At 48.3% G+C, this 19,430-nt stretch overlaps 1 protein-coding gene across 1 annotated transcript in view; it reads left to right on the top strand.

The window, feature by feature from the left end:
- Window positions 1-13,181, top strand: part of LOC147102626 (tripartite motif-containing protein 16-like) — a 29,439-nt gene extending 16,258 nt beyond the window's left edge. The window contains exons 4-6 of the mRNA XM_085963290.1: window positions 4,125-4,290; window positions 9,392-9,487; window positions 12,111-13,181. Coding sequence (XP_085819416.1) covers window positions 4,125-4,290; window positions 9,392-9,487; window positions 12,111-12,643 — 795 coding nt within the window. The 3' untranslated portion in view covers window positions 12,644-13,181. The remainder of the gene's footprint in view (window positions 1-4,124; window positions 4,291-9,391; window positions 9,488-12,110) is intronic.
- The last annotated feature ends 6,249 nt before the right edge of the window (window positions 13,182-19,430 follow it).

The raw sequence follows: 19,430 nt of genomic DNA, 5'->3' as shown, positions 1-19,430 counted from the left end.
GCCGGGTCTTTGAAAGAGCTCTCCAATTTCGTCCCAATATATCAGTAGCATAATAGAAATTAAATCAAAAATCCCAGCCAGATTAAGTAGAAATGAATCTCAAAATTTCCCCCTGTTCATCCTCCTCTACCCTCTTACACTGACTGTTACATTGGCTGAAGTCCAGTCCCCGGCACAATTTGGATATCTAAGATGGATTGAAAAATTGTCATAAAGCCTCTCTGCTGTCTTTCCTCTGTCTTCCTTCAACAGCCTAGGTTGCTTCTGATTGGTTTGTTGTCTTATCAGCCTTGAGTTCTGCTAATGTTTTCAGAAACAATTTCTTTCCTACACTTCCTCCATCATTTGCAAAACTGCACATAAATTGCCTATTGCGCTGCGCACCTTAAATTTCACTGACCCCCATTGTACTGGGGCACCCAGCGAGCGAAGTCCCAGGGAAATGAAGCAGGAGGTCAGGAATGACCCTCTGTGCCTCACTTCCATTATTGCACCTACTGCAGGCCCAGGGACAGGCCCAGGCTCAAACCCAGCTCCGCTGATAGGGTAGACAGAGCGAAACTATTTCCGCTGGTTGGGGAATCTAGGACTAGGGGACATTGTCTAAAAATTAGAACCAGGCCTGTCAGGAGTAAAGTTAGGAAGCCAGTCTTCAGCCAATTCGATTCACTCCACGTGATATCAAGAAACGGCTGAGCGCACTGGATACAGCAAAGGCTGTGGGCCCCGACAACATCCCGGCTGTCGTGTTGAAGACTTGTGCTCCAGAACTGGCTGCACCTCTAGCCAAGCTGTTCCAGTACAGCTATAACTCTGGCATCTATCCGACAATGTGGAAAACTGCCCAGGTATGTCCTGTCCACAAAAAGCAGGACAAATCTAACCCGGCCAATTACTGCCCCATCAGTCTACTCTCAATCATCAGCAAAGTGATGGAAAGTGTCGTCGACAGTGCTATCAAGTGGCACTTATAGAGTCATAGAGTAATACAGCACGGATAGAGGCCCTTCGGCCCATCGTGTCCGCGCCGGCCATCAAGCCCTGTCTAATCTAATCCCATATTCCAGCATTTGGCCCGTAGCCTTGTATGCTATGGCATTTCAAGTGCACATCCAAATGCTTCTTAAATGTTGTGAGGGTTTCTGCCTCCACAACCCTTTCAGGCAGTGAGTTCCAGACTCCAACCACCCTCTGGGTGAAAAAGTTCTTTCTCAAATCCCCTCTAAACCTCCCGCCCTTTACCTTGAATCTATGCCCCCTAGTTATTGACCCCTCTACTAAGGGAAAAAGCTCCTCAGCATCCATCCTATCTATGCCCCTCATAATTTTGTACACCTCAATCATGTCCCCCCTCAGCCTCCTCAGCTCCAAGGAAAACAAACCCAACCTGCCCAGTCTCTCTTCATAGCTGAAGCGCTCCAGCCCTGGTAACATCCGGGTGAACCTCCTCTGCACCCTCTCTAACGCGATCACATCCTTCCTGTAGTGTGGCGACCAGAACTGCACACAATATTCCAGCTGTGGCCTAACCAGTGTTTTATACAGCTCCATCATAACCTCCTTGCTCTTATATTCAATGCCTCGGCTAATGAAGGCAAGTATCCCATATGCCTTTTTTACCACCTTATCCACCTGTTCCGCCGCCTTCAGGGATCTGTGTACTTGCACACCCAGATCCCTCTGACCCTCCGTCTTGCCTAGGGTCTTTCCATTCATTGTGTATTCCTTTGCCTTGTTAGTCCCCCCAAAGTGCATCACCTCGCACTTTTCCGGGTTAAATTCCATTTGCCACTGTTCCGCCCATCTGACCAACCCATCTATATCGTCCTGCAGACTGAGGCTACCCTCCTCGCTATTTACCACCCTACCAATTTTTGTATCATCCGCGAACTTACTGATCATACCCTTTACATTCATATCCAAGTCATTAATGTAGACCACAAACAGCAAGGGACCCAGCACCGATCCCTGTGGTACCCCACTGGCCACAGGCTTCCAGTCATAAAAACACCCTTCGACCATCACCCTCTGCCTTCTGCCACTAAGCCAGTTTTGTATCCAATGTGCCAAGGCACCCTGGATTCCATGGGCTCTTACCTTCTTGACCAGTCTCCTGTGCGGGACTTTATCGAAGGCCTTACTGAAATCCATGTATACCACATCCACTGCGTTACCCTCATCCACACACCTAGTCACCCCCTCAAAAAATTCAATCAAATTAGTCAGACATGATCTTCCCTTGACAAAGCCATGTTGACTATCCCTGATTAATCCTTGCCTCTCCAAGTGGAGACAAATTTTGTCCCTCAGGATTTTTTCCAATAATTTTCCTACCACTGATGTTAGGCTCACTGGCCTGTAGTTCCCCGGTTTTTCCCTACTACCCTTCTTGAATAATGGTACTACATTAGCGGTTCTCCAGTCCTCTGGCACATCCCCTGTGGCCAGAGAGGTCCTGAATATATGTGTTAGAGCCCCCGCAATCTCCTCCTTTGCCTCACACAGCAGCCTGGGATACTCACCAATAACCTGCTCACTGATGCCCAGTTTGGGTACCGCCAAGACCACTCGGCTCCTGACCTCATTACAGCCTTGGTCCAAACATGGATAAAAGAGCTGAATTCCAGAGGTGAGGTGAGAGTGACTGCCCTTGACATCAAGGCAGCATTTGACCAAGTGTGGCATCAAGGAGCCCTAGTAAAACTGAAGTCAATGGGAATCAGGGAGAAAACACTCCACTGGCTGGAGTCATACCTAGCACAAAGGAAGATGGTTGTGGTGATTGAAGGTCAATTATCACAGCCACAGGACATCACTGCAGGAGTTCCTCAGGGCAGTGTCCTAGGCCCAACCATCTTCAGCTGCTTCATCCATGACCTTCCCTCCATCATAAGGTCAGAAGTGAGGATGTTTGCTGATGACTGCACAGTGTTCAGTGCCATTCACAACTGAAGCAGTCCATGCCTGCATACAGCAAGACCTGGATGACATTCAGACTTGGGCTGATAAGTGGCAGGTAACACTCGCGCCACACAAGTGCCAGGCAATGACTATCTCCAACAAGCGAGCATCTAACCACCGCCCCTTGACACTCAACGGCATTACCATCGCCGAATCCCCCACCATCAATATCCTGGGGGTCACCATTGACCAGAAACTTAACTGGACCAGCCACATAAATACTGTGGCAACAAGAGCAGGTCAGACGCTGGGTATTCTGCGGCGAGTGACTCACCTCCTGGCTCCCCAAAGCCTTTCCACCGTCACAAGGCACAAGTAAGGAGTGTGATGGAATACTCTCCACTTGCCTGGATGAGTTCAGCTCCAACAACACTCAAGAAGCTCAACACCGTATAGGACAAAGCAACCTTCTTGATTGGTACCCCATCCACCACCTTAAACATTCACTCCCTCCACCACTGGCGTACCGTGTCTGCAGTGTGTACCATCTACAAGATGCACTGCAGCAACTCGCCAAGGCTTCTTCGGCAGCACCTCCCAAATCCGCGACCTCTTCCACCTAGAAGGACAAGGGCAGCAGGCGCATGGAAACACCACCACCTCCAAGTTCCCCTCCAAGTCACACATCATCCCGACTTGGAAAGATATCGACGTTCCTTCATTGTCGCTGGGTCAAAATCCTGGAACTCCCTACCTAACAGCACTGTGGGATCACCTTCACCACACGGACTGCAGTGGTTCAAGAAGGTGGCTCACCACCACCTTCTCGAGGGCAACTAGGGATGGCCTTGCCAGCGACGCCCACATCCCATGAACAAATAAAAGTTTGATGAAGAGCAGTGTCCTGGCCAACATTCCTCCCTCAACCAACACCACCAATAAACACATTAACTGGTCATTGATCTCATTGCTGGCTGTGGGATCTTGTGGTGAGGAGACTGGCTGCCGTGTTGCCTACAGAATAGATGCGGTATTTCAAATATAATTCATTGTACGCAAAGAACTTTGGGCCGGGATGACGCACTATACTAAATTCTTACTTTTCTTTCTATTAGTTTGCTTCCTCTGGGTGAATTTGCACATATTAACATAAATTACAGGTATGTTGAATATTTTTACCTCATGATTCCTTTAAAATTAATGCAATAACTTTAATGTTTCAGGAACATCGGACGTTAAACAGACCTGTGGAGGCTCTCCCTTTCCCGCATTGTGAGGTTGATGTCAAATTTTCTGCCATGGAAAGCGCCATGACTGAACTGTCCAATCATATCTCGGAGCAACTGCATAGCTGCTTCGATCCACATCTGGAGGCAAAAGCTTCCAAAGGTCAGTAGCTTCATAGAGTCAAAGGTCATAGTGTTATACAGCACAGAAAGAGGCCCTTCGGCCCATCGTGTCCGCGCTGGCCATCAAGCCCTGTCTATTCTAATCTCATTTTCCAGCACTTGGTCCGTAGCCTTGTATGCTATGGCGTTTCAAGTGCTCATCTAAATGCTTCTTGAATGTTGTGAGGGTTCCTGCCTCTACCACCCTTTCAGGCAGTGAGTTCCAGATTCCAACCACCCTCTGGGTGAAAAAGTTTTTCCTCAAATCCCCTCTAAACCTCCTGCCCCTTACCTTGAAACTATGCCTCCTGGTTACTGACCCCTCTACTAAGGGGAAAAGTTCCTTTCTATCTACCCTATCTATGCCCCTCATAATTTTGTACACCTCAATCAGGTCCCCCCTCAGCCTTCTCTGCTCTAAGGAAAACAACCCCAGCCTGTCCAGTCTCTCTTCATAGCTGAAGCGCTCCAGCCCAGGTAACATCCTGGTGAACCTCCTCTGCACCCTCTCCAATGCAATCACATCCTTCCTATAGTGAGGTGACCAGAACTGCACACAGTATTCCAGCTGTGGCCTAACTAGCGTTTTGTACAGCTCCATCATAACCTCCCTGCTCTTATATTCTATGCCTCGGCGAATAAAGGCAAGTATCCCATATGCCTTTTTAACCACCTTATCTACCTGTCCTGCTGCCTTCAGGGATCTATATACATGCACACCAAGGTCCCTCTGATCCTCTGTCCTTCCTAGGGTCCTACCATTCATTGTGTATTCCCTTGCCTTGTTAGTCCTCCCAAAATGTATCACCTCACACTTTTCAGGGTTAAGTTCCATTTGCCACTGTTCTGCCCATCTAACCATCCCATCTATATCGTCCTGCAGACTGAGGCTACCCTCCTCGCTATTTACCACCCCACCAATTTTCGTGTCATTTGCGAACTTACTGATCATACCTCCTACATTCATATCTAAATCATTAATGTACACTACAAACAGCAAAGGACCCAGCACCGATCCCTGCGGTGCACCACTGGACACAGGCTTCCAGTCACAAAAACAACCTTCGACCATCACCCTCTGCCTCCTGCAACTGAGCCAATTTTGGATCCAATGTGCCAAATTGCCCTGGATCCCATGGGCTCTTACCTTCTTGACCAGTCTCCCATGTGGGACTTTGTCAAAAGCCTTACTGAAGTTCATGTAGACTACATCAACTGCACTACCCTCATCCACACACTTAGTCACCCCCTCAAAAAATTCAATCAAATTGGTCAGACATGATCTCCCCCTGACAAAGCCATGCTGACTATCCCTGATTAATCCCTGCCTCTCTAAGTGGAGACTAATTCTGTCCCTCAGAATTTTTTCCAATAATTTCCCTACCACTGATGTTAGGCTCACTGGCCTGTAATTCCCTGGTTTATCCCTACTACCCTCTTGAACAATGGTACTACGTTAGCTGTTCTCCAGTCCTCTGGCACCTCCTCTGTGGCCAGAGAGGTTCTGAAAATTTGTGTCAGAGCCCCTGCAATCTCCTCCTTTGCCTCACACAGCAGCCTGGGATACATCCCGTCAGGCCCTGGGGATTTATCCACTTTTAAGCCCGCTAAAACCGCTAGTACCTCCTCCCTCTCAATACTAATTTGTTCAAGTATATCACAATCCCCCTGCCTGATTTCTATGCCTACATCACCCTTCTCCATAGTGAACACAGATGCAAAATATTTATTTAAAACCTCACCTACATCTTCCAGCTCTACACACAGATTGCCACTTTGGTCCCTAATGGGCCCTACTCTTTCCCTGGTTATCCTCTTGCCCTTAATATACTTATAAAACACCTTGGGATTTTCCTTTATTTTGCCCGCCAGTGTTTTCTCAGGCCTCCTCTTCGCTCTCCTAATTTCTTTTTTAAGTACCCCCCTGCACTTTCTATACTCCTCTAGGGCTTCCACTGTTTTTAGTCCTTTGTATCTGCCAAAAGCCTCTCGTTTTTTCCTAATCCATTCTTGACATCCAGGGTTCCCTGGGCTTGTTGGTCCCACCTTTGACCTTACGGGAACATGTTGGCGTTGTACTCTCTCTATTTCCTTTCTGAAAGTCTCCCATTGCTCTGATGTGGATTTTCCTACAAGTAGCTGATCCCAGTCAATTTTGGCCAGATCCTGCCTTATCATATTAAAATCGGCCTTCTTCCAATTTAGAAGCTTTATTTACGGTCCATCTTTGTCCTTTTCCATGACTACCTTACATCTCACCGAATTATGGTCACTGTCACCAAAATGCTCTCCTACTGACACATCTACCACTTGCCCGGCTACATTCCCTAGAGTTAGGTCCAGTACCGCCCCCTCTCTTGTAGGACTTTCTACATGCTGGCTCAAAAAGCTCTCCTGGATGCACTTTAAGAACTCTGCACCCTCTAAACCTTTCACACTCTGACTATCCCAGTTAATATTGGGGAAGTTGAAATCCCCTACTATTATTACGCTATTATTTCTACACTTCTCTGAGATTTGCCTACATATCTGTTCCTCTATCTCCCCCTGACTGTTTGGGGGCCTATAGTACACTCCCAGCAAAGTGCTTGCCCCCTTTTTGTTTTTAAGTTCTACCCATATGGCCTCATTAGAGGAACCTGCTAAGATATCATCCCTCCTTACAGCAGTACTTGACTCCTTGATTAATATTGCGACACCCCTTCCTCTTTTACACCCCCCCACCCCCCGTCTCGCCTGAAGATTCTATATCCCGGAATATTGAGCTGCCAGTCCTGCCCCTCCCTCAACCATGTCTCTGTGATAGCAACAATATCATACTCCCATGTGTTCATCAACACCTTCAATTCATCTGCCTCACTCGCAAGACTCCTTGCATTAAAATAAATGCCATCCAGCCTTGCCATACTCCCTTGTGCCAATACATATTTGCTCTGCCTTCCAGGCTGACTTGTCTTTTCCTCTATATTTGGCTGTGCATCACCCCCTACTATAGCTCCACTCCGTATCCCATCCCCCTGCCAAGTTAGTTTAAACCCCCCCCCAACAGTATTAGCAAACCTCCCCGCAAGGTGTTGGTCCCGTTTCGGTTCAGGTGCAACCCGTCCGACTTGTACAGGTCCCACCTTCCCCAGAAACAGACCCAGTGATCCAGGAAACTAAAGCCCTCCCTCCTGCACCAACTCTTTAGCCACGCATTCATCTGCTCTATCCTCCTATTCCTATACTCACTAGCACATGGCACCGGGAGTAATCCAGAGATTACAACCTTTGAGGTCCTGCTTTTTAATCTGCTACCTAGCTCCCTAAATTCTTGTTGCAGGACCTCATCCCTCTTTCTACCCATGTCGTTGGTACCAATGTGAACCACGACCTCTGACTGTTCGCCCTCCCCCTTCAGAATGCCCTGCAGCCGTTCATGTTCATGTTACAACCAATTGGGCAGAGGGGTGGCAGTGAGTCTACTAGTGTGGGAGAAGGTGGGTCCCATTCCCATTCCCCACTTGGTACCTGCTTGGCAGACGCTGTGGGAGAGATGGAGGCCAGTGAGTGGAGGGGGGTGAGGGGGGACAGGGAAATAGGCCGAGGATGTCCTGCCTGAGAGATTATTCACACTTCTCAGTGGCCAAAGTTGGCACTGCCAGTGGTCTGGGGCCAGGCTGCTCGGTCATGGTAGGCTGACAAAAGTTACCGGAGAAAAATGGGATGACAAAATATTCAGCGGATCGTGCCACTTGAGAGAGATGTAAGCAAGGTGACCTTAGCAGTGCCTGAATGCCCAGTCTCACTTCCTTAGGATCCCTAAATACCGTTGATTATGAATCATCATGCTTCGTTGTATCATCAGTTATGTTTCAAATTGGTCATTTTTCCAATAACCTCATCAGACAGTCTTCACCTCCCTCCTCCCACCCCCAAATTTCCTCCTCCTCTAAAGGGGGGTGACACTTGATGGGGTATGAATTCACAGGAGCAGGCTGCCCGCCTGTACTGTGTCATGTTGCCGGTGTCCTGGCCAATATTTATCCCTCAACCAACATCGCTAAAACAGATTATCTGGTCATTATCACATTGCTGTTTGTGGGAGCTTGCTATGCAGAAATTGGCTGCTGCGTTTCCCACATTACAACAGTGACTACACTTCAAAAGTAATTCATTGGTTGTAAAGCGCCTTGGGACGTCCCGGGGTCATGAAAGGTGTTTTAGAAATTGGTTCATTCCCTCTTTTCTTTCATAATTTTCGACCCATGAGAATGGGCGGCGGCAGGATATTCCACTGTGGACGGTTTCACAACCAAACCAAGCCCTGTCCACATAGGCGCACCTTTGATAGAAACACTGAGTGGGATAGCACGATGTCCCTTCACCTCCAGGACCTGTGCTCCAACCCAAGACTGACTGATGTGTTGAAAGGCTCCCCACTCTCGGCTGGTTGTGAAGGTTCTCCGTGAAATCAGCACGGTTTCCAATGGACGCTAAACTGCGATTAAACTGGCAATCTCGCTCTGAGTGGGCAATGAAAAATCTCACAGTGGCGCACTCTGGGGTCTGGTACTCAATCTGGCTGGCGAGCTCATCTATTGGAGTTTTACTCTCGATCGAAAGAGTGAAAGAAAACCACAAGTACTGGAATTCTGACCGAGAAACAGAATATCTCTTATAATCTCATTATATTAAACCTCATCAGACAGCAAGACAAAGCTTCTGAAAATAAAATTGCTACTCTTTTATTTCCAGCATTTTCTACCTCTGTATCTAACCCGTGCTGTACCTGCCCTGGGAGTGTTTGATGGGACAATGTAGAGGGAGCTTTACTCTGTATCTAACCCGTGCTGTACCTGCCTGGGAGTGTTTGATGGGACAGTGTAGAGGGAGCTTTACTCTGTATCTAACCCGTGCTATACCTGCCCTGGGAGTGTTTGATGGGACAGTGTAGAGGGAGCGTTACTCTGTATCTAACCCGTGCTGTACCTGCCCTGGGAGTGTTTGATGGGACAATGTTCAATTGCCCTATATCAGCTTCAATAACCACCCAAAATGTCATAAAGCAGGCAAAGAAACAAGTGAATGTATTTTGAATTTGATTTCTGTCCTGCACACAGATACTGAAGTGTCGATCTCCTCTAGCCCACCAGTTATATGCCCTGTGGAAACAAAGTTGGACTCCAACTGCAAGAAGAGAGCGGATTATTTACATTGTACGTTTGTGTCTCTTATTACTGCACATCTGAGTAGCTGGTGTATGTTGGGAAATAATCACACTGGAACTCAACCACGGAGAGCAGCAAGGTCCCTGGTTTGATCTCTTGTCTGTGTAGAGTTAGCTGGTCTGAGTTGGTGCTGCAATTAGGGTGCTACAGTTTGCCTCAGTGTCTCTGGGCCTGTCAGCGGAGAAAGGGCTTCCACTCCTGATGCTATCCAGTGTCGCCCCTGCTGGAAGGTACTCAGTGTCGCCCCCTGCTGGGAGGTGCTCAGTGTCTCCCCCTGCTGGGAGGTGCTCAGTGTCGCCCCCTGCTGGAAGGCGCTCAGTGACTCCTCCTGCTGGAAGGTGCTCAGTGTCGGCCCCTGCTGGAAGGTGCTCAGTGTCTCCCCCTGCTGGAAGGTGCTCAGTGTCTCCCCCTGCTGGAAGGTGCTCAGTGTCTCCCCCTGCTGGAAGGTGCTCAGTGTCTCCCCCTGCTGGGAGGTGCTCAGTGTCTCCCCCTGCTGGAAGGTGCTCAGTGTCGCCCCCTGCTGGGAGATGCTCAGTGTCTCCCTCTGCTGGAAGATGCTCAGTGGCTCCCCATGCTGGGAGATGCTCAGTGTCTCCCCTGCTGGGAGGTGCTCAGTGTCGCCCCCTGCTGGAAGGTGCTCATGCAGACACGATGGGGAGAAGAGGAACGGGAGCAGTCATGATGCCTCCTGCAATTGATCGACCTGCCAACATTTACTGTAGACACTTATGTATCTCCACAGGTTTCTATGTGCTGGTTACATCGTACATATAGCAGGAAGCAGCCCTGTCCTTACTAGAAACCGTATGAAATCTTCCCTCACTATCTATTGACATTCTTGCCTTCACTAAATCTCCTGATCTCAAAGGAAACCCCAACATCTCCACCATCACTAAAGCTGCCTCCAATCCCAGATATCTCTTTCATGCTAAGAGAGAGAGCGGGGGAGAGAGAGAGAGAGCAGGGGAGAGAGAGAGAGAGCAGGGGAGAGAGAGAGAGCGGGGGAGAGAGAGAGAGAGCAGGGGAGAGAGAGAGAGAGAGAGAGCGGGGAGAGAGAGAGCGGGGGAGAGAGAGAGAGAGAGAGCAGGGGAGAGAGAGAGAGTGGGGAGAAAGAGCGGGGGAGAGAGAGAGAGAGAGCGGGGAGAGAGAGAGAGCAGGGGAGAGAGAGAGAGAGAGAGCGGGGAGAGAGAGAGCGGGGGAGAGAGAGAGCGGGGAGAAAGAGAGAGAGAGAGAGAGAGAGAGCGGGGGGAGAGAGAGAGAGCGGGGGAGAGAGAGAGCGGGCGAGAGAGAGAGAACGGGCGAGAGAGAGAGAACGGGCGAGAGAGAGAGAGCGGGCGAGAGAGAGAGAGTGGGGGAGAGAGAGAGAGAGAGCGGGGGAGAGAGAGAGAGAGTGGGGAGAGAGAGAGAGAGAGAGCAGGGGAGAGAGAGAGAGCCAGGTAGATTGTGACATCAGTGAGTGTGTAACGCTCACTGACCACCCGATTTGCAAAATTGATTCTTGCCACTTAATTCACCGCCTGGAGTAAACACCAAAAGGGAGAGCTGGTGTGCAGCATCAGGAAGCCGGCTCCAGGGATGTTATTTAAAAAGATCATCAGAAATCACTCGCAGCTGTCAGGTTAGTGCAGTTTCAGTGGTATTTTGTTAGTTTCACCCACTGCAACAGTTTCATTCAGTAATTTAAAGTTCTTTTGTATTAGGAGTCATATGGCAACTAAAAAGCAGCTACATTTATCCTTCAAAGATTCAAACTGCTACACTTGGTAACATTAACGGGGACTGTAGTGGCGCCACCTTGCCTTCCAGGATCTATGGCTGAGGGAGTGTAGGCAGCGAGAATGATGGGAACATGTGCGCAGCGAGATGAGGAGGGACATCAGGGCTCTCACCCTCTGAGGGTATTCCGAGAGCACTTCTCCTATCTTCAATGAAGCGAGGAGCAGTGTTTTAGATGGCTCCGCTTCACCAAGGAGGTGGTCACAGAACTCTGCCACCTCCTCCAAACAGACCTCCCACTAGGATGACTTAAAGCCCAGATCCCCGTTGCTCACCACCTCCCCATCATTCCACCCCTCTCGCAGGCCATATCACAGCACAAAGCTGAAATGAGAGACACCACAAAAGAATGGTAAGTGAAGTAATATGTTTATCAAAAAGAAGTGGACACATATTTACACCAAAAATATTAACTATTCACCCTCGTGCAATCCCTTAGTGCCTGTCGATACTGTGCCTTTTCCTACTCTCGTGCTCCTGTGAAGTGTTGGCCCAGTGGCTGTAGCAGGGCTGGTGGAAGGCTGCTGAGTGTCCGTGCGGGAGATTTCAGATGGCCTTGCAGGACGCCCTGGACCAGCTCTGGGCCTGGAAGGGCCGGCTGTAGACTGCACCTCCTCAGCATGGGCGGCAGCAGTCTGGGCTGGCTGGATGACAGGCAGCAACAAGGACAATGGCGGCGTGGCAGTGGTGGGAGCAGGAATGCTGTCACTCAGAGAGGACAGCAGGTTCCTGCTCCACTGACCCACTGCCACTCCCCCGGGGCAGCACCTCAGCATCCCTAGCAATCTGTTGCTATAAGGAATGGTGCATTGATTATTTTCTCTTGTGTCTCCAGATGCCCTCCGGTTGACATTTGACCCCAACACGGCACACAAGCACCTCCTCCTGTCGGACAGCAACTGCATGGTGACGGATGTCGACCCCGACTGCGTCCCTTACCCCGAACACCCCGAGAGGTTCAACAACTTCCCCCAAGTGTTGTGCGCCGAGAGCGTATCGGAGGGCCGCTGCTACTGGGAGGTGGAAATGAGCGGACTCTGGGCAGGAATCGGGCTCACCTACAAAGGAATCAAAAGGAAAGGGTCGAACATGTGCAGCCTGATCGGGAGGAACAATCTCTCCTGGTGCCTGTTGTACAGCAACAGCAAGTGCTTGGCCCTTCACAATAAACAGGAGGTCACCGTGCAGTCAGGGAGGCACCGACGAATCGGACTCTACCTTGACTACCCTGAGGGGACGCTGGACTTTTATGGGATAGGTAGCACAACGAGTCTAATTCACAGGTTCAAGACGGTGTTTACAGAGCCCGTGTATCCCGCCTTTTGGGTATTTCTGGGAACATCTCTCAGTATCTGTCAGCTTAGTTAGGAAAGGCTGTATTCGGGATAGATAACTTATATTTCAAGATACCTTTAGGCTGCATTTTTAGAGATGGGAAAACCAATCACTGTTGTGCATGGGGATACCATCACAGAGAGTGGTTAGAATGTGGAACTCGCTACCACAGGGAGTGCTTGAGGTGAATAGCTTAGATGCATTTAAGGGGAAGCTGGATAAACACATGAGGGAGAAAGGAATAGAGGGATATGCTGATAGGGTGAGATGAAGTAGGGTGGGAGGCGGCTCGTGTGGACTCGTTGGGCCGAATGGCCTGTTCCTGTGCTGTAAATTCTATGTAATTACCTCCAAGTTCCCCTCCAAGTCACACACCATCCCGACTTGGACATATATCGGCCGTTCCTTCATCGGCATTGGGTCAAAATCCTGGAACTCCCTCCCTAACAGCATTGCTGGAACAGTCAGGGACCTGGGCACAGGTTACCCACCCATCTGCCAACTTGGCCTAGACATGGAACGTGGCTAGCAGAGGATGATGCTGGGTTGGGGGGGGGCGGGGAATATGTGACGTGGCCAGCAGAGGGTGATGCTGGGTTTTGGGGGGGGGGGCGGGGAATATGTGACGTGGCCAGCAGAGGGTGATGCTGAGGGGAGGGGGGCGGGGGGGGAGGCTGGAATATGTGACGTGGCCAGCAGAGGGTGATGCTGGGGGGGGGGGGAGGGGGTGGAATATGTGAGAGGAAACATCATTTCAATTTGCACTTTGCCAACAAGTCAGAGAACAAATACTAATCTCGGGAGGAAGAATTTCCTGTGTCCTATGTGCAGTGATATCACTTGATTGACATCCCTTGCTATGGGACTCAGTATCCACCCCATCCTTTCACCGTCGCACTGCGGCCTGCAGTGTGTAAGATCGACAGGATGCACCCAGCTCACTCTGACAGCACCTTCCAGCACCATCATCTCCACCACCAAGGAGAACAAGAGCAGCAAGATCATGGGAAGACCATCATCCTGACTTGGACACGTATCATCATTCCTACTGCTGCAGATTGTTGGCCCCACCGTGACGATCCCTCATTGCTGCTGGGTCAGTGTCCCGGAATCCCCTCCCTGACACCATCCTGGGAGCACCTTTACCACGCAGCCGGCAGCGGTTCAAGGAGAAAGCCGACACCAGCACTTTCTCAGGGCAGCTGGGATTGGGCAATAAATGCCAGCACCACCCACATCCTCAGAACAGATTAATAACAAAATGTCTTCGTCAAGTCTTCCTCTGGTCAGTATGGTCAAACAGTCTTTATAAATATGTTTGCAATTTCCTGAATTACTGAGTCGAGGAAATCTTAATGAACGCGCAATTGATGTCACTACCCAATGCCCGAGTCATTCGCCCGTCAATATCAATTTCATAGCATTTTCAAACCTGAATTTTAAACGAAAATTATTTTATGAAGAGTGTTTCCAGTTTTATTTAACTTTAGATATATTTATATCTGTAATACTTCACCATTAAATATCTTTTAAAGAATTACATTCTGTGTTTAACTGGTTTGATTTAAGGTGTACTTTGATCTAAATTGTTACTAAAATGATATATATTTTTGAAATGTGCTTGCCAGTATTAATAATAAAGAAATTGAGACAACTGAACACAGCAGCATCCAATAATCATTCTGCTATCAGAGTAAAGCTCCCTCTACACTGACCCATCAAACACTCCCAGGGCAGGTATAGGACAGAATAGATACAGTGAAAAGCTCCCTCTACACTGTCCCATCAAACACTCCCAGGGCAGGTAAAGCGGGTTGATACAGAGTAATGCTCCCTCTACACAGCCCCATCAAACACTTCCAGGGCAAGTACAGCATGGGTTAAATATAGAGTAAAGCTCCCTCTCTCCATCCCATCAAACACTCCCAGGGCAGGTACAGCACGAGTTAGATACAGAGTAAATCTCCCTCTACACTGTCCCGCCAAACACTCCCAGGGCAGGTACATCACAGTTAGATATAGAGTAAAGCTCCCTCTACACTGTCCCATCAAACACTCCCAGGGCATGTACAGCGTGGGTTAGATATAGAGTAAATCTCCCTCTACACTGCCTCATTAAACACACTCAGGGCAGGTACAGGACAGGTTAGATACAGAGTAATGCGCACTCTACACCATCAAACACTCCTAGGGCAGGAACAGCCCATAGATACATAGAGAAGCTCCCTCTACACTGTCCCATCAAATACTCCCAGGGCAGGTACAGCGGGGGTTAGATACAGAGTAAAGCTCCGTCTACACAGTCCCGTCAAACACTCCCAGGGCAGGTACAGCACGGGTTAGATACAGAATAAAGATCCCTCTCACCGTCCCATCAAACACTCCCAGGGTAGGTACAGTGCAGGTTAGATACTGAGTAATGCTCCCTCTGCACTGTCCCATCAAACACTCCCAGGGTAGGTACAGCGCAGGTTAGATACAGAGTAAAGCTCCCTCTAAACTGAACCATCAAACACTCCCAGGGGAGGAACGGCGCGGGTTAGATACAGAGTAAAGCTCCCCCTACACTATACCATCAAACACTCCCAGGGCAGGTACAGCACGGGTTAGATACAGAGTAAAGCTCCCTCTACACTATACCATCAAACACTCCCAGGGCAGGTACAGCACGGGTTAGATATAGAGTAAAGCTCCCTCTACACTGTCCCATCAAACACTCCCAGGGCAGGTACAGCACGGGTTAGATACAGAGTAAAGCTCCCTCTACAATGTCTGGTCAAACACTCCCAGGGCAGGTACAGCATGGGTTAGATACAGAGTAAAACACCCTCTACACAGTCATGTCAAACAATCCCTGGGCAGGTACAGCACGGGTTAGATACAGAGTAAAGCTCCCTCTACACAGTCTCGTCAAACATTCCTAGGGAATGTACAGTGTGGATAAGATACAGAGTAAAGCTCCCTCTAAGCATTCCTGCCAACCACTCCCAGGGCAGGTACAGTACAGGTCAGATACAGAGTAAAGCACCCACTACACTGACTCATCAAACTCTCCCAGGGCAGGTACAGCGTGGGTTAGATATAGAGTTAAGCTCCCTCTACACAGTCCCGTCAAACACTCCCAGGGCAGGTACAGCACGGGTTAGATACAGAGTAAAGCTCCCTCTACACTATACCATCAATCACTCACAGGGCAGGTACAGCACGGGTTAGATACAGGGTAAAGCTGCCTCTACACAGTCCCATCAAACACTCCCAGGCCAGGTACAGCATGGGATAGATATAGAGTAAAGCTCGCTCTACACTGTACCATCAAACACTCCCCAGGCAGATACAGCACGGGTTAGATACAGTGTAAAGTTCCCTCTACACTTTCCAATCAAAAACTCCCAGAGCAGGTACAGCACATGTTAGATACAGAGTAAAGTTCCCTCTACGCTGTCCCATCAAACACTCCCAGGGCAGGTATGGCATGGGTTAGATACAGAGTAAAGCTCCCTCTACACTGTACCATCAAACACTCCCAGGGCAGGTACAGCACGGGTTAGATACAGAGTAAAGCTCCTTTTACACTGTCCCATCAAACACCCTCAGGGCAGGTACAGTGCGGGATAGATACAGAGTTAAGCTCCCTCTACACTGTCCCATCAAACACTCCCAGAGCAAGTACAGCACGGGTTAGATACAGAGTAAAGCTCCCTCTACACTGTCCCATCAAATACTCCCAGGGCAGATACAGCACAGGTTAGATACAGATTAAAGCTCCCTCTACACTATCCCATCAAACAGTCCAGGGTAGGTAAAGCACGGGTTCGAAACAGAAATGATATTGGGTCAAAGGATCAGGATAGTGAAACAGTTTGGGTGGAGATAAGGAATAATAAGGGGAAAAAGTCACTAGTGGGCGTAGTCTATAGGCCTCCTAACAGTTGCAACTCTGTTGGCCAGAGTATAAATCAGGAAATAGTTGGGGCTTGTAATAAGGGAACAGCTATAATCATGGGGGATTTTAACTTTCGTATTGACTGGACTAATCAAATTGGGCATGGCAGCCTTGAGGAAGAGTTCATAGAGTGTATTAGGGACGGGTTCCTTGAGCAGTATGTAACTGAACCAACCAGGGGGCAGGCAATCTTAGATCTGGTCCTGTGTAATGAGACAGGGTTAATAAAAAATGTCCGAGTAAAGGATCCCCTTGGAATGAGTGACCATAATATGGTTGAATTCCAAATTCAGTTTGAGGGTGAGAGAGTTGGATCTAAAACCAGCGTACTGAACTTAAATAAAGGAGACTATGAAGGTATGAGAGTAGAATTGACTAAAGTGGACTGGGAAAACAGATTAAAGTGTAAGACGGTACATGAGCAGTGGTGTACATTCAAGGAGATATTTCACATCTTTCAAGATAAATATATTCCACTGAGGAAAAAGGGGAGTAAAAGAAAAGACAGCCATCCGTGGCTAAGTAAAGTAATAAAGGATAGTATCCGACTGAAATCAAGGGCATATAATGTAGCCAAATCTAGTGGGAGGATAGAAGATTGGGAAGCATTTAAAAGCCAGCAGCCAACAACTAAAAGATTAATTAAGAAAGGGAAGATAGATTATGAAAGTAAACTAGCAAAAAATATAAAAACAGATAGCAAGAGTTTCTACAGCTATATAAAAAGAAAAAGGGTGGCTAAAGTGAACGTTGGTCCCTTAGAGGATGAGACTGGGAAACTACTGGTGGGGAACATGGAGATGGCAAAGACGCTAAACAAATATTTTGTTTCAGTCTTTACAGTAGAGGACACTGAAAATATCCCAACACTGGACAAACAGGGGGCAATGGGGGGGGGGGGGAGGAGCTAAACACGATTAAAATCACTAAGGAGATGGTACTCGGTAAAATAATGGGACTTAAGGCGGATAAATCCCCCGGACCTGATGGCCTACATCCTAGGGTCTTGAGAGAAGTGGCGGTAGGGATTGTGGATGCATTGGTGATTATTTTCCAAAACTCCCTGGACTCAGGAAAGGTCCCGGCAGATTGGAAAACTGCTAATGTAACACCCTTATTTAAGAAGGGAAGTAGACAGAAAGCTGAAAACTATAGACCAATTAGCCTAACATCTGTGGTTGGCAAAATGTTGGAGTCCATTATTAAGGAAACAGTGACAGAGCATTTGAATAAACATAATTTAATAGACAGAGTCAGCATGGTTTTATGAAGGGGAAGTCATGTTTGACAAATTTGCTCGAATTCTTTGAGGACGGATATAGGGTGGATAAAGGGGAACCAGTGGATGTAGTGTATTTGGACTTCCAAAAGGCATTTGACAAGATTCCACACAAAAGATTACTGATCAAGATAAAAAGTCATGGGATTGGGGGTAATATACTGGCATGGGTGGATGATTGGCTATCTAACAGAAAACAGAGAGTTGGGATAAATGGTTCGTTCTCGGGCTGGCAATCAGTAACTAGTGGTGTTCCGCAGGGGTCAGTGCTGGGACCCCAACTCTTTACAATCTATATTAACGATTTGGAGGAAGGGACCGAGTGCAACATATCCAAGTTTGCTGACGATACAAAGATGGGAGGGAAAGCAGTGAGTGAGGAGGACATAAAAAACCTGCAAAAGGACATAGACAGGCTAAGTGAGTGGGCAGAGATTTGGCAGATGGAATATAATATTGGAAAGTGTGAGGTTATGCACTTTGGCAGAAAAAATCAAAGAGAAAGTTATTATCTAAATGGAGAGAAACTGCAAAGTGCTACAGTACAAAGTGATCTGAGGGTCCTGGTGCATGAAACACAAAACGTTAGTATGCAGGTGCAGCAGGTGATCAGGAAGGCCAATGGAATCTTGGCCATTATTGCAAGGGGGATGGAGTATAAAAACAGGGAAGTCTTGCTGCAGTTATACAGGGTATTGGTGAGGCCACACCTGGAATACTGTGTGCAGTTTTGGTTTCCATATTTAAGAAAAGATATACTTGCTCTCAAGGCAGTTCAGAGAAGGTTCACTCGGTTGATTCCGGAGATGAGGGGGTTGACGTATGAGGAAAGTTTGAGTAGGTTGGGCCTCTACTCATTGGAATTCAGAAGAATGAGAGGCGATCTTATCGAAACATATAAGATTGTGAGGGGGCTTGATCGGGTGGATGCGGTGAGGATGTTTCCACTGATGGGTGAGACTAGAACTAGGGGGCATAATCTTAGAATAAGGGGCTGCCCTTTCAAAACTGAGATGAGGAGGAACTTCTTCACTCAGAGGGTAGTAAATCTATGGAATTTGCTACCCCAGAGAGCTGTGGAAGCTGCAACATTAAATAAATTTAAAACGGAGATAGAGAGTTTCCCAGCAGATAAGGGAATTAGGGGTTACGGGGAGAGGGCAGGGAAGTGGACGTCAGTCTAGATTCAGATCAGCCATGATCCTATTGAATGGCGGAGCAGGCCCGAGGGGCCGTATGGCCTACTCCTGCTCCTACTCCTTATGTTCTTATGTTCTTATGTTCAAAGCTCCCTCTACAATGTCTGGTCAAACACTCCCAGGGCAGGTACAGCACGGGTTAGATACAGAGTAAAGCTCCCTCTACACTGTCCCATCAAACACTCCGAAGGCAGGTAGAGCCTATGTTAGATAAAGAGTAAAGCTCCCTCTACACTGTCCCATAAAACACTCCCAGGGCAGGTAGATCGCAGGTTAGATACAGAGTAAAGCTCCCTCTACACAGGGCAGTTGTATCAAGGCAGAGCGGCAGCGTGCAGCAGTGTGTGTCACTGTCTTTGAATCCTTCCCTAGCAGTCAGAAGCTTTCTCAGGGTGTACA

This window comes from Somniosus microcephalus, chromosome 21 (genome assembly GCF_052327205.1).
Source record: "Somniosus microcephalus isolate GS21.2 chromosome 21, FLI_Smic_1.0, whole genome shotgun sequence".
NCBI classification, from domain to species: Eukaryota; Metazoa; Chordata; class Chondrichthyes; order Squaliformes; family Somniosidae; genus Somniosus; species Somniosus microcephalus.
The sequence above is the reverse complement of the archived record's forward strand: the minus strand, read 5'-3'. Positions and strand labels throughout refer to the sequence as shown.